The sequence below is a fragment of the Peromyscus maniculatus genome, chromosome 20 (genome assembly GCF_049852395.1).
Source record: "Peromyscus maniculatus bairdii isolate BWxNUB_F1_BW_parent chromosome 20, HU_Pman_BW_mat_3.1, whole genome shotgun sequence".
In the NCBI taxonomy this organism is placed as follows: domain Eukaryota; kingdom Metazoa; phylum Chordata; class Mammalia; order Rodentia; family Cricetidae; genus Peromyscus; species Peromyscus maniculatus.
In genome coordinates, this window is record NC_134871.1 from 15640645 (window position 1) to 15656777 (window position 16133).

A 16133-nucleotide genomic window follows, 5' to 3' on the forward strand; every position below is an offset into this window, starting at 1 on the left:
GCATTATGGCTAGGCAGTTTTTATTTGCTTTACAGAATCTTTTCCCCTGAGGCTTTTCTAAAGGTTTGGAATTCACTTGTCCTCTCCATTCATCTTCTCTACTGTGTCCTTCGTGGTCTTATTCATGCCATTTATTTCTTCTATGAAAATCACTTCTAAATTAGCTTTCCTCTCACATTGGACTTTTTTAGCCTCAGATTTACACATTCAAATCTATACATGGCATGTCTGTTTAAATCTCTCACAGCATTTCCATTGAATTATCTCTATAGGCTTACAACTGAAAGCATTAATTTAGTTGTCTAAATTAGTAGGATTTTTTATTCCCTGTTCCTGTGATACTTCCATCATAGAGTTTCATATATTAGAATCTTCATAAACACCCTAGATACTATCCTATTGAAATCCACCACAGTTTCAAAGCTTTCTCAGAAATCATTTTGTTTTTGTTGTTGCTGTTGTTATTTTAAAGCCACTAATATGATAGTAGTGTTCAGTTTTCCCTAGTGGAACTGCTGCTCCAGCCTATTCAATTCAGTATTTTGTTCTTTTAAAAACTGCCTCTCATTAAATCTTCTTAAGAGCAGGACAATGGGGGATTGGGACTTGTCCCTGGTGCATGAGTGGGCTTTTTGGAACCTAGTGCCTAAGATGTGACACCTTGCACAGCCTTGGTGCATTGGGAAGGGGCTTAGACCTGCCTCAACTGAATGTACCAGGCTCTGCTGACTGCCCATGGGAAACCATGACTTAGAGGAGATGGGAATGGGGGGTGAGTTCTGGGGGAAGGCTGGGAGGCAGGAAGAGGGAGGAGGGGAGTATCTGTGGTTGGTATGTAAAATGAACAGAAAATTTCTTAATAATAAAAAAATAAAAATAAAAATAAAAGAACATGACAGTGTTCCTTGTGCAAAGGGTATGCAAAACAGTGTGTGTCACAGCTCCTACACTTTTTGATCCTCTCTAGCCCCACATGTGATTTTAATGACATGAGCCATTCTCTGGCATGGCTCAAACTTTTGAGTCTTCCAATTTCTGGTGCACAATGAATTACGTTAGCAAATTCTGATTTTTTTGGTGTGAACTCTGCAAACCAGCTTTTCTTTTCTTTTTGTCAACAAGAGCAAACAGTCTTCAGTGTCCAGGACAGAATGAACTGTTTTCTTTTAACTTCTGCCTCTGATCAAAGATACAGTTTCCTGTGAGGATTAAGTAGCAGTCCTGTTCCTAAAGGACTGTGATGGAATTAATTGCTAAAACTGTTCATCACAAAGTGTTGTGATTGAGATGGAACAAACAAATAAATATGAAGGAAATTATGTAATAATTCAGACTAAAATTGATAGTGTGTCACACTGTGTATAATATATTAACCCTTATAAAATGCTTTTTTGTTGCCATAGCTGGCTCCAAAACATTGGTGAAAGATCCTCGACCTGCGTTAGGAACACCTAGTCCAAAGCTAAGTGGTAAGTAGTTTGTTGTTCTAGAAGTCATGATGTCTAAGATTGATCTACAGTTTTCTCCTTAAATATGTATTTATTTAAAATGATATATTTTGTATGATAAAATTATGCCTTACTATATTAGATATGATCATGTATGTTATAGGATATGGATTTATTTTGTGAAATGTTTTTTATTTAGCATTCTAAAATTATTGGACAGTTATTTCTGTCAAAAATGTGATTTATGCATCTATTATAATTTGTATATTTGTCTTTTAAAGATTCTTTTAACAATAACATAATGACAATACTTTTTGTATATATAAAATTAAAATGGACTTATAGATTACAAGATATTTGATAGAAGATAATATCTTGTTAATTTGCAATTGTTTAATTTAAAAATGCAATCTATATAACCTAATCATTAATATCATGGGATTTAAATTCTTATAACCTTGATGTAATTCTCACCCTAAAATTATTTTATGTATCTGATACTCATAAGAATGAAATATAGCCGGGCGGTGGTGGCGCACGCCTTTAATCCCAGCACTCGGGAGGCAGAGCCAGGCGGATCTCTGTGAGTTCGAGGCCAGCCTGGGCTACCAAGTGAGTTCCAGGAAAAGGCACAAAGCTACCCAGAGAAACCCTGTCTCGAAAAACCAAAAAAAAGAAAAAAAAAAAAAAGAATGAAATATTAAGTATATAGTACGTAGTTAGGGATTTCATCTGTCCCAACTATTGTTTTCATATTACTAAGGACTACATTTTTGTTGTGTAAATTTTTATCTTTGGTACTAATTGAGTACTACTGCAAAAGTAAAGTTATAAATGATATTTATAGCCTTAAATCTTTACATTTGAAAGGAAGAAATCCCCAGAGTTGATGCTGTATCTCTGTTAAGAACCTATAAAGACTATAACACAAAAGCCAAACATCAATGCAATGTTAAAAGAAAAAATAAATTGTAGATGACACAATAGAAAATTTTTTAAGGAATAAGGAAATATTTTGTAAAAGTAATTTTGAAATAAGGGATATGTAAATATGATACAGAACAAGTTAAATACATTTAAAATATTGGAAAATATAAATAAGTATCAACATTTATTTTTCTAAATTTACAAATATTTATGAAATTGAAACTCAATTATAATAAATGTGATAAAAGCTAACAATAATAATGTACCAAGGTAGTGTTTAAAATTATATCAAAGACATACCAGGTCTACATTGCTCTACTGATTATGTCTGGCAAATTTCAGAGGAACATGTCAGGGAATCTAAGTCATAATATAAATAATCTAACATTATACTCATCTGATGGGCAGCATATAATTATAAGTACAGATAAAGACATTATATGAGGAGGGAAATTTGGGCTCATTTGACTTTTGGTTATTGGTGGAAAATTGTATTTAAAATTTTATGAAATTAAACCAACTTTAAATTGTATTTAAAATTTTATGAAATTAAATTAACACAACAGATTCAAGTCATATTTATCATTGGGCTAAAGATAATTCCCCTTTTTATATGCCTTTTAAAAGCAATGAATCAGATTAAGAAATTAAGGTATAAAACTTATGACCTTTGAACTAATTATAAATACCTAAAAGAATCAACGTCAACTCATGATTTTAATATATCCTCAACATATTAGAAAGAGAAGAACTTCAAACTCACTAAAATTTACAAAAACTTTAGAACAATCATTGTGAAAATAAGAACACACATTATGTTCATTAGCATAAATGGGACACAGTGATTAAGTATGGCAAAGATGAAAAATTGGCTGTAGGATCAAAATCAGAATCAAGACCATATATTTAACAATATAATAAAGCCTGGGTACAAAAGTTTAAGTTAATATACATTTCTAATAAAAGGATGGCGGGCTGGGACAACACATTTTTATTACTCACTGATTGATTATCTGACTTGTAGGCTATTTCCATTTCATAGTTCTTGTGAACACAGCAGCAATAAATATGGCTGACCAAGTACATGTGAAATATGATATTGAGCCCTTTAGGTATATGTCAAGTAGTGCTACATCTGGTTCATATGGTCGATTTATTCTTAGTTCTTTGAGAATTCTCCAAATTGATCTCCAAATTGATGGTGATCAGTTAGCAATCACCCCAACAATGGATGAGAGTTTCCTTTCCTCTATCATTTATTGTCTCTTGTTCCAATCTTTCCTAGTGAAGTGTATGAACTGATTGTTTGGTGCCAAATGATCAGCCCTGAAAACATAGACAGAAGTAACACTCTATGGACTCAACTGGTTATATTTAGAAATGTATGTAGTATATGAATATACAAATACAAATATGTATGCTATGACAATCAATTTAAATAAAAAGAGGCCATGAATTTGAAGGCAAGTGTGCAGAAGTATTTGGGATGGAGGAAAGAAAGGGAAGGGAGAAACATAATTAAATTACAGTCCCTGAAATAAACAATGACAACAGCAAGGAAAGTGGCCATTACATCCCCTCTTCAGTCTTTCATTCGTGTTCACAGCAGCCTGAGTTGGATGACACTTCAAAATTTACAAACATCTCTCACATGCCTAATTAGTTTTAGTCTCAAGAAAGAGAGATAACAGTAGAAAGAAGTGTTATCACCTCACAAGCGAGCATAAGGGACAAATCCCTGGGAGGCTCTCCCTCCTCAGTTGATTCACATGTCCAGGGAAGGAGAAGGATGTTGGCAGCATGTTGCAGTCAACAGCAGAGTCTCATTATGCATTCTATTCTGTTCTTTTTATGATCATTGGAAGCTTGGAATCTGCAATTAATGAAATATTTTTACCACATGAAGTAGCTATTACTACAATGTATTGTTGTTGGGTGTTTTTGCTTTTTTTTTTTCTTCAGGGTTTCTCTGTGTAGTTTTGGTGCATGTCCTGGATCTCTGTCTGTAGACCAGGCTGGCCTTGAACTCACAGAAATCTGCCTGGCTCTGCCTCCCGAGTGCTGGGGTTAAAGGTGTACACCACCACCACCTATCACTGTTTTTGCTTTTTTGAGAAGTGCCTTCCACCTAGCTAACAAATAAATCACACACAGAGGCTTATTCTTTCTTATAAATGCCCTGCCTTAGCTTGGCTTGTTTTTTTGCCAGCTTTTCTTAACTTTCAATTATCCTGTCTATCTTTGGCCTCAGGGCTTTTATCTTTCTCTATTCCTGTATACCTTTTCTTTCCTTCTTAATCTGTGTCTGGCTAGGGAGCTGGTTGGCTGTGTGGCTGGCCCCTAAAGTCCTCTTCCTTCCTGACTCGTTCCTTTATCTTTCTTCTCTTCCCACATTTCTCTTTCTATTTATTCTCACTGTCTGCCAACCCTGCCTATCCTTTCTCCTGCCTCACTATTGGCCATTCAGCTATTTTTTAAACCATCAGGTGTTTTAGATAGGCAAAGAATCACAGCTTCACAGAGTTTAACAAATGCAACATAAACAAAAGTAACACCTTAAAATATCATTTTACAACAAAATATTTGTCTTAAGAACAAGTTGTTTAATGATTTCTATCACAGCAATTATTAGTGTTAATATAACTTATATTACTGAGTATGGCTATATATGTTTTCCTATAAATATTATCTCCTAAAATGAGGGTTTTGCTTTAACATAGTTTAACTAGCAGTCTTAATTTACCTAAATTTCTTAAAATAAGATCCTTAAGTAACAGTTAAAAGTATGGAGTAGTCAAGAATTATCACAATTGAGATGAGGATAAATAGGCAATCTGAAAATGTCAGTTACTAATTGTCAACCATTTACCAGATATAGCCTGTAAGACATCTTTCTCCACTATTTTTTTTCAAATAAAAATTATGCTTATCACTCATTTATCGAGTTTGTAGGTACATTTTGTTAGCCCAAACCAATCAAATCAAATGTTTTTCTTACAATGTGTCAAATAAGATGATTACATACATATAAGCATAACAGGATAACTTGATGTTTAGGGATACAGGGTCAGTAGAAGGATGACATGAGAAAGATTAAAAAGTCAGGGTTATAGATTGTTCATGATGCCAAATACATGGCAGCTGCACACATAGACACACACAGAGGCACATGCACACACTTGGATGCACACATGCAAACACACACACACACGTAGACCTAAAAAGCCCCAGTATTTCTATTTTATCTGATTCATAATTAAATATAAGTAAAACATTAGATAATGATTTTAGGTAATAATTAGATAAACATTTTGCATTCCTTATTTTATTTAACATTCTAAGTAGTATATATTAATATCATATTATTCAAGAGGGAATCCAGGTTTAAAATTAAGAAATTTATGCAAAATGACCTGGTTTTTCAGTCTAGAAGTGGTCATTAAATACAAGTAGTGTAACTCCAGGATCTGCTCGCCTATACCTTGTGCTATATTCTACTACACTCTGTTCTACCCCATAAGAACTGGGCAATTCTAGTGACAATTCTTTTATTTCTAAAAATACTGTAAACCTCAAAGCTGTCAATATAGCACAGCCCTGTTATTCTTCTATTACTGGAATAACTGAACTGTTTTGTAAAAGGGACAAAGAGCCATTACCTCTAGGCTGCCTCCAGGGCCATGGGAAAGAGGAGGACATGGTTTACATTCTTCCTTCAACGAATTTGTCTATGACACTAGAAGAAAAGCAGGTCTCCGGAGACATGCTCACAGGCTTGCAGGCTCAATCAAATCATCTTATCTTCTTTCTGAAAGAAGACAAAAATGTTAGAGGTGACCAAATATAAGTGAAACTTGTGTTTCCTGGATTCTATCCACAAGCCTCATGTCTTTAGTTGGTATGGAGTCTGGCTTTCCTGTTGATGACTACTGAACAAACTCAGGCTTCAAAAACTGTGTTTTGTTCTTTGAAATTTGAAATTAATTGAAGAATATGAAAATTATACTCATTGAAGATTATTCATATTTAGGGATAGATTATTTGTTCAATAGACTAAAAGATTTAATCTAATATCACATGATCATATTTAGAGGGCACTGTGAAATTAAAATATGTCATTTATCTCACCTATACACAGTTCCTGATGATGTGTTTGCCCAGAATTATATATGGAAAGGCTCTTATAATTTCAAAGGAAGGAAACAGCCCATGACCCTGACAGTCACTAGCTTCAATGCCTCCACTGGCAGAGTCAACGCCACATTGAGCAACAGTGACATGGAACTGCTCCTTTCAGGTATCAGGTTCAAATCTAGCAAAAGAAGTTATGCATCCATGCATTCACTTAGTCCTGTTCTACTACTGTGAGCTATTTCTTATATTTGATTTTGACGGAAGTCGTAATTTATTTAGAAGCAAGGATTTTGAAGTTTTGGAAAGGTAAGTGGATATTATTATATAAATACAAAATCAAAATTGTGAAGTTAAATATATATAAGACTATTTTTATGCAGAAAGAATTAGAGATCTTGTACTGGACTAGAACTCTCATTTAGCAAATGTAATTATGATATTGTAAATATGATATATATATTGCAAATTTCTTTTGGTTATCCTGTGAAATTATTACTAATGAATTAATTTGTGGTATAAAAAATAAAAATGGTTCATTTTAAAAATTGCATAAACATTTTTATGTATTGTTGTACCAACCAATAAGTACACTTATCAGAATTTAGTGTACATTATTTTTTAAATATGGATAATTACACGGAATAAATTGTAAAAGCTTAATTTGAATATGAGATGTACTTAAATTTTATTAATGATTAAATTAGCTTTCAATTATAAATAACATTTTTGTTTTCTCTAAGTAAGCCAAAAATATATCTGTTTGTTATAAAGTAACAACAATACAAATATATCCTGATAAATATACATAAACATGGCAGTTTATAATTTCATTACTTTCCACTCACTGTGGCTCTATAATACAAATATTACATATTAGTACATTTTTATTTTTCTTATTGATTGTAGTTTACCTTAGGTCAAGGTTTGTATTCTCTTTACCTTGCTATTCCTGGCACATTCTTCTCATGCCTCCCTAATATGTAAAGCAGTCTGTGAGTCAACAAGCGTCAAATTTTAACCAATAGTCATTCATACATTATTTTGCTCACAGCCTGGCTTATCATGAAGTGTGTTCACACTAGCTTATTCCAACTCTGAGAATACCCAGTTATAAGAATCAGTGTAGATCTTTCTACTTCTTGTGTTTCTATCATTGCTTGTGTTTATCATCCTGAGTTAAAAAATCTTAAGTTTCAAGGCATAGATCAAATGCTCTTTTTGCTTAATAGTTATTCTCTGACAGACCAGAGTGAAAAGATTCCTCCGCGGCAGCCTGGGACTTATTAGTTTTCCTCGTGTATTTTTGCAGTTTCTACTCTAGCATTGAGGGACGTTAAAAATTCAGGTAGGATTTAATTTGTGATTTCAGGCTGCAGAGCATCAGGCATGATGTGTAAAGTCCCCCTTGACTTGAGACTTGCTTTAGTCCTTTGTGTATCATGTGTTTTCCACAATATATTGACGAAGTTACTGATAATAAAATGGATCAACTATTTACAAAATTAGGTAACTGTCTTTGCTTTTTTCAGGGGTCTACAAAAGCCAGGAAGCTCGTCTAATGTTACATATATATCTTATTAAAGTACCAGCACATGCTTCTGTGAAGAAAATGAAGGAGGAAAATTGGGCTATGGATGGCTTTGTAAGTGTAGTTCCTTAAAAGCATGTGGCTGATTTTAATGGCAAACTTATAGATTATTTTCCAGAAAAGAATAATTTTTCAAAATTTAGCTTATTTGAACACACAATCATATATTTATACATAAAATTCCACTTACTAATATATATGCATCAAATATTATCAATTTTGAATAAGTTTAACATTTATTTAATCATATTATGGAAGTCTTACTTCTTTGATATGAATGACTGTATATTCATTTATATTTGTAGGTCTGTGCAGTGATTTTTGTTAATTTTATCAAATATATTTTATCATCAACAATGATAAAAAATGTGGGTGAAGAACAATTTAAAGCCAGATGTGGTACCACCCATCTATAATCTCATCACTCATGAGGATGAAACAGAAGGATTATGAGTCCAAAATAAACCTGACATTTATAATTACATTCTTTCTCAAAATCAGTGTGTGTGTGTGTGTGTGTGTGTGTGTGTGTGTGTGTGCATGTGTGTGCTTTTGTCTTTGACAGGACCCGATATCCAAGGCATAGTAAACACATTTAAAAATGCATCAGAATTTTATTTGAAAGTGTCCATTGATTGGTATGGATTTAGAATATCTTATGAATTGGTCTAAAGAGGACTTATGTGAAATGCTTCCATTGAGAAGAAGCTACTACATCTTCACCACAAATTCTCCCTGTGACATGAATGGAGATTTCTAAGTAGATCATTGACATCAACACATCTGATGCTAACACTAAGGAAACAAGTCTCTAAAAACATGCAGGATCAGACCATATTTTAAAGTAATTCACATTATGTATACAGGGAGTTCATGAAGAAGAATACAGTCAGTAGTAGGGGTCAATAAGTTGTTTCTAAGGGAAACACTAACTATCCAATTTTTTTTTTATATCCTCTATTGTCATTTACAGAGTTGTGAAGTACTGAGTGTTTATTTTATACAGGTTGCTGAATACATTAGGTTGTGTATTAATATGAGGCCCATTCATTCATTCATTAAAATATCTGGGTCTTAACTGCTCTTGTTAGAACAATTTGATTTCATAAGATCATGGCCACAGTACAACATCTAATAACAGGATGGACCTTTTGCTGAGAAATGTGAGGCTCCCATAGTTAATTTGGTACTTTGTTTTTTAAGGTATGTAATATTTTTTAAAAAGTAACTTTTATAGCAATAGTCTGAGTCAGGTACCTGTCAGTTATTAGTTCAAGTATGTGGATAAATTCATGTTACCAGTTTGTAGATGAATTCCTAAATGGTCTTATTAAATAAAAATCCCTGAGGAGCCAAATATAGGAGTAAAAGCCTTAGATCAGGGAAATAGGGAAAGCCACCAACAAATCTTACCTCACCCACTCTGCAGCTTCCAAATGTGAGCTACTTCCTGTCTACCCAGGCCTTTATTGCCTTGCTGTTCTGCCATCTCATTGGCTATCTTAGCCCAGCTACCTCACTTCCTCTTCCTACACAGCTCTGTCACTTTCTGTCTGTCTGTACAGACCTCCAGGTCTCTATGATTGGTTTAAAGGTATTTGTCATCACACTTGGTTCTGTTCCCTCGTGTGGCCTTGACCTCTTGTTTACTTAAAATGGCTGGCCTTTTCACCTTGACCTCCAGGCAAGCTTTATTTATTAACGTACAAATAAAATATCACATTTCAGCACAAATAAAATATCACCACACCAGTTAGTCATTGAATAACTAAAGTGTATCAGTTTCCAGTTTATGTATTCAATGATAGGCCCTAACACATTTGAAACCGTTAAAACAGTATTCAGTGTGTATATATGTAAGGTCCAGATGTTAGACGGCTTTTGTAACATTAGGAACAACCCATGCAACCCAGATTTCAAAAATGGTTGATTCTTCTTCCTTGTGGGAGTTAGGAGGGATATCTGCTTGAGGCTCAGTCCTATGCCTGATTCTGGGGATGGGGCTGTGGTTGGAGGCTCTGAAATACCCTTAAATATATTGACATATGCTGATGGACATAAAGATTTGTTTCATATTTGGATTTAGTCTCACACTTTCACTCCTCCCTCCTCAGCCTCCCTCATTAGGGTTTCAGGTGTCCACTACTTTATCCTGTTATCAGCCGTTTTCAAGATTGTCCCATATTCCACAATGAATCTGTTTTTGCATACCCTTTGATGGGTTTTCTTATGTGTGAAGATACACATAGTCACCAGCAAACTCACTTTAGAATAATTTTATCATTTCAGTAAGATATCTCACATCCTATGGCTCTCATCTATTTCCTGTTCCACTCATCCTTGACCCAGATCTCAGCAACCACTAATCTGTTTTTGGTCTCCATAGATTTACACATGTATTTGATTTTTTTGTGACTGAAGTGATCTTGTATGTGGAACTTTGTCCTTGGTTTCTTTCATTTACTATAATGGGAAAATATGATCCTTACACCATAGAATTACAATTAACCCACTCTCAATCCCCCTCACATGCCTGTGGCTAAAAGTGAGGTTGGGAATGAACCCAGCCTGATGAAAGAGACATTATCTTGTTTCTGTGGAGTCTCTGGAGTGGAAGAAGGGCCAATATAATTCGGAACCTAATTTATGATTTATTTTTATTTGCTTTTATTTGTATCTGCCTGAGGATATGCTTGTGCACCACATACATGCAGTTGCCTACAGAGACACAGTAATGGTGTTGGATCACCGAGAGCTGGAGTTACAGGTGGTTGTCAACTTCCCAGTATGGGTTCAGGGAACTGAAAGCAGGTCCTCTGGAAGGGCAGCTCTTAGGTTCTGAGCCATCTCTCTACACCGTAAATCAATTTCTACATGTTGTTTTTCATTTTAAATAATAGACTTCTTAGCCTATAAGAGATTTGTAAAACCGTGGTAAAGCAACACACAATCTCCTGTTTACCAACATCATAATTATTTAAAATTATAAATTTTACTTTTGTTTTTATGATAGAAAATTTGTACCATGTGTTCATTCCATAGGAGGAATATGGAAAGAACAAAGGCTGAGCTTCATTTTAAATATCCTGAGTAATTATTTAGATATAACAACTAAAGCTGTGATCCGTCCTCATATTTAATCAGAATTCCAAATATTTTCAGGTTTCTGCTGAGCCTGATGGAGCTACTTACGTATTCCAAGGATTTATTAAAGGCAAAGATTATGGGCAATTTGGACTGCAAAGATTGGGTAATATTTTTATTTTTTATTTTTATTTTCAAGTTATTCCTTTGATACTCTACACATCATAAAAAGACATAAGTGATTCTGTATATTTTGTACTCTCACAGTATCTCGAATTATGCATTTTCAGGACTACGCAGCTAGCCATTCTACAGCATTTAAAGAATAACCACATTGTCTAAATTATAACTTCTCTATGTAATAACTCTACAAAGCTTAGTGTCTCAGTATAGCTGTCATCAATATGATGAGCTATCTTGCCCCGAAGCAAATACAAAGAAGCAAAAGTGATATAGATAACATGGTAATATTAAACTGTAAATTATTTTCACCTCTTCTCCTGAGAACTATACTACTTCTTTTCAGTTTGAATATTGGAGCAAATTTCTTACTTCTCAGAAGATGTAGTGGCACTATGGGAAACTTTTAAAGCCTGGAAGGAAAAATAACTTTGAGGAATGGGTCCCTTTGTGAGCTTGGTTCTTCCCAAATACACAAATTTTCTGTGCTCTGATGCACAAGGTTTTGGCGTTTTCATTTATAATTCTTCTAGCATGGGCACACATATTAATGATCTCCTTATATTTATAAACACATATCTTGTGGTGTATATATTCTTGAGGTGTACTGTCTCCCATCATTGAACTGTTGTATGGATATATAAACAATGGACTAAAAGCTATCTTTTAACATTTATCTTAACAAATTATGACTTTAAACTTTTACATAAATACACATAGTCACTGGAAAAATAAGTAAAGAAAGAGATATGATTTGAAAATAAAGAAATGTGACAATGTTTATAAATCCTTTGAATGAATATGTTCATCAAAATGTGTAGAGTTGTGAACTAGTCTGGAGAACACTAGAGAGGGGAAGGGAAGTACTGGGATAGATGTGATCAAACCATACAGTTTAAATATATGAAATATTTAAATAATAAATAAAATATTACTTAAAACTACATAGTCTATTTTAGGCCAGTAAGTACATATTAATAAAAATAAGTAATATATTAACTCATTGTCAATAAATAATAATTTATCATTTCATGTACTATACCACCTAAATTTGTGCTGTTTTGAATGGAATTGAATGGAACACAATATTCACTGGTGTTGGATATTTTACATAGTAATGTAACTGGATGCAGAGTTTTCAGATGACATGCCATAGTGCCTAAAACACTACATTTTCAACACAATGTATAAGAATCAATTTCCTCAAGCACAGAGCTATTATCTGTTTCCTCTACTCTATCTCCACTCTAAATCTTAGAAAGCCTTCTTTTTCTCAGTTGAAGAAAATAATTGATATGAAATATAAAAATCAGTTATAAGCTTGAGCTGATTTTATGTCCATGACTACTTGTGTTTTTTCCATTAGGACTGAATACTTCAGAAGGGTCAAATTCTTCGAATCAACCTCATGGTACAAACAGCAGTTCCGTGGCCATTGCGATTCTCGTGCCTTTTTTTGCACTTATATTTGCAGGATTTGGGTTTTATCTTTATAAACAAAGGTAAGATGTGTGACTTTGGTGACAAAATTTACACAAACTTTCCTTTCCTATCATTCCTATCATACTACGTCGACTCCACATTTTCATTTTACATGTTGTTAGGATCTATGTGCAGAACTGTTATAATCCTTTTCGATTTTACCATCACCCCATGATACCCATGTGCATAGCAGAAATCACTATTAGACTGCATGTGATTCAACTTTCTCATTTTGTCTTTAACTTTCATGGAACAGAATTTATTGCACATGTTATTTATATATTACCCATATTGATGCTTTAGAGATATTGAATCTATGTTAAGGTTTAAATTGAAAAGATATTAAATGCTGACAGATTTATGGTGAAGACTAGAAAGCTCAGGTTCTTGTGGCAGTGTTGGATAATTTTACCCTAGCTGACAGATGGTCATCTTCTAATGTTTCATTTACCATCATTTCTTTGAAGATTATTTAATGAATATGTTATGTTTGTGATAGATATAGCAATATATGATAATTTAGTCGTATGTATTCTATGTGATACAGCATTTGGAAGGAACTTCATTATTTAATTCTTTACTATTTGGAAAAATCCCTTATCAAATAAAATCTACAGACAACCAAAGAATTCAATTAAATATATTTAAGTATATTTACACATTTATCTACTTACATACATTCTCTCCCAAACTCATGTTTTTACTATATATCAATCTGTGCTATCAAAATATGAGCGCCATTTAATATTATATATACAAATAAAATTTTAATGTAATATGTACGTAGTTTTAACCACATTTCAACTGTAAAATTCAGTCACATTGGGATTACCCACTGTGTCATCTGAAATTTATTGCCGTGTACTCATAGAACGCATTCATCAATACAAGGCATGTGGGTTCATTAGCAGTTGCTCTAATCCCCATCCTTCAAACTTCAGCCAAATACCAAGAACTACAACTGTCATTTTTCTTCTTTTGGATCCTTCATATGAATTCAATCATATAATACATGATATTTGGTCTTATTTCTTAAACAAAGAACAAAGTAAATCTTTTAAGATTTTACTCATGATATCATTCATCACTGCTCAGTTTCTGTTGAACAATGTTACATTGTGTGGAGTATTATTTTCTTTGAATGAGTCTGTTCCTAAATTGTTAGACATTTGAGTTGTCTCAACCTTTGTTATAGTGAATAGTGCTAGTATGTACATTTTTGCATGCCTTTTTTGTTTCTTAGACATGTATTCTCATTTCATTTGAGTATACACTAAAGATTGGGATTGTTAGAGTGTATTTAATTCTAGTTTTAATTTTCTGAGAGAGCACCAAGTGGTTTTATATAACAGCTACACCATTTTACATTTTCAGTAACAATGAGTGAGCTCTCCACATCTCTGATGCTTATTGTCTGTTTTTTTTGTTTAGTTTAATTTACTAATGTATCAATGATAGTATTGTTTGATGTGGTATTTCATTACAATGAAAAATTCATTAATTTTTATTTCTATGATTTCTGATAATGTCAAGTATTTTCAATTTTAATTTAATTTTAAATTTTACGATAATTTCATACCTAATACAGTAATTACATCATTTCTACCATCCTCATCTCTTTCAGCTTCTCCAGTCTCCTCACTCCTTCTCTAATTCATGACTTCTTCCTGTATAGAGGTTCTCAAACAATGGAACAACACAATTGGGATATTGTGTTGGCAGATATCCTGCATACCAGATTTTTATATTACAATTCATAACCGTAGTGAAATTGCAGTTATGAAATAACAACAAAATAATTTTATGACTGGGGATCACCACAACATAAGGAACTGTATTAAAGTGTCACAGCATTAGGAAAGTTGTGAACCACTGTTCTACACTTATTGTTAAACAGAGACACACATATCCACATCCACACACACATACATACAGATACACTCACATACACACATACACACCCAAAACAAACAAACAAACAAACAAACAATCTGAGTCCATTTAGTGTTGTTATAGAAATGTGTCTAGCACTGGCCACTTGGGATAGGAGTCTTGTCCATAGAGAAGACTTATCCTCCCTTTTTTCTCATCCATTGATTGCTTGTAGCTCCCACCTGGGTTTGAGATCTTATCTAACTTCCCTTGTCCATTTTGGCATATCAACTGGTGCTTAAATTATTTTCTCTTATTTGCCAACCATAGAGTTGAGATTTTATGGGGTGATATTCCCTGCTATGTCTAGAAAACACTGAAATCAAACACTCTGGTCAATTGGCTCTTAGAATCTTTCTATCCCATTTCCCATGATTTTTTTTTTTTGAAGCTTGGTTGTTGTAGAGACTGTGTTGTAGATTTATCAACTGGGGTGAGAGTCCCAGTGCCTCTTATTTTCTGAATTTTAAGTAGATTTTGAACTATGTCGTGTCTATTTACAAACTGAATTCTTTTTGCCTTATTGATGATAAGTTGGAAGAGTGGGTACTTTATTCTAGACATGACACCTTTATAGAATACAGAGTTTGAATATAATGTCTTCCTTTCTGTTAGTTTTCTCTTCACTTTGTTAATGCAACATATTTAAATACAAAAGTTCTTTTCCCCCTTTCTCATTGCTTTCTCTTACTTTTTGTATGTATGCCATATCTGAGAAATGATCATCAAATTGTAGGCCACTGTCTTTTCATAAAAGTTTGATAGATTTAACACATATTTAGGATTTGATGAAATTTGATCAAATCCATGTTCACAGTGTAACATTTTTGCTTTTGTAAAACTTGGTGAATCTTTTTCCTTACAAAAATGTTGCCCAAGGCTTGTGGTATGGAGTGCTTGCCCATGACACTCTGGGTACAGTCTCATCCTACATAAATTGGGTATGGCCCTGCATGATGCTAGTCTCAGCACAAGGATGGTAGAGGGGAGAGCATCAGAAGTTCCAGATCATCTTTGAATACTGAGAATTTGAGGCCAGTTTGAGATTCACAAAACATTGTTTTAAGAAAATGTATTTCAATGTTAAGAAGCAATTCTGGCATATATTCTTGATTCCTATCTTTCTTGATTCTTACCCAATTAAAATGAAACAGAGAAATGGTCATAATCTATTACATAGTTTTAAGTATAGTTGATCAAAGAAAGACAGGAATGGGGCTGTAGTTATGGTAAAGGATTCACCTGTCAAAAGAGCAATTTCTTTAAGTATTGTTTTTCAAAGTAGGAACTTAAATTTAAGTTCCTAAGAGTGCTTTAAAGTTTACTTCCACTGAGTTTACCTATAAGTGAAATAATAA

At 33.5% G+C, this 16133-nt stretch overlaps 1 protein-coding gene across 3 annotated transcripts in view; it reads left to right on the forward strand.

The window, feature by feature from the left end:
• Positions 1–16133, forward strand: part of Csmd3 (CUB and Sushi multiple domains 3) — a 1148052-nt gene that overhangs the window by 1128837 nt on the left and 3082 nt on the right. For all 3 annotated transcript variants that reach the window (XM_006993205.4, XM_042265493.2, XM_042265494.2), the window contains 5 exons: positions 1404–1469; positions 6514–6672; positions 8039–8151; positions 11260–11347; positions 12728–12863. In XM_006993205.4, coding sequence (XP_006993267.1) covers positions 1404–1469; positions 6514–6672; positions 8039–8151; positions 11260–11347; positions 12728–12863 — 562 coding nt within the window. The remainder of the gene's footprint in view (positions 1–1403; positions 1470–6513; positions 6673–8038; positions 8152–11259; positions 11348–12727; positions 12864–16133) is intronic.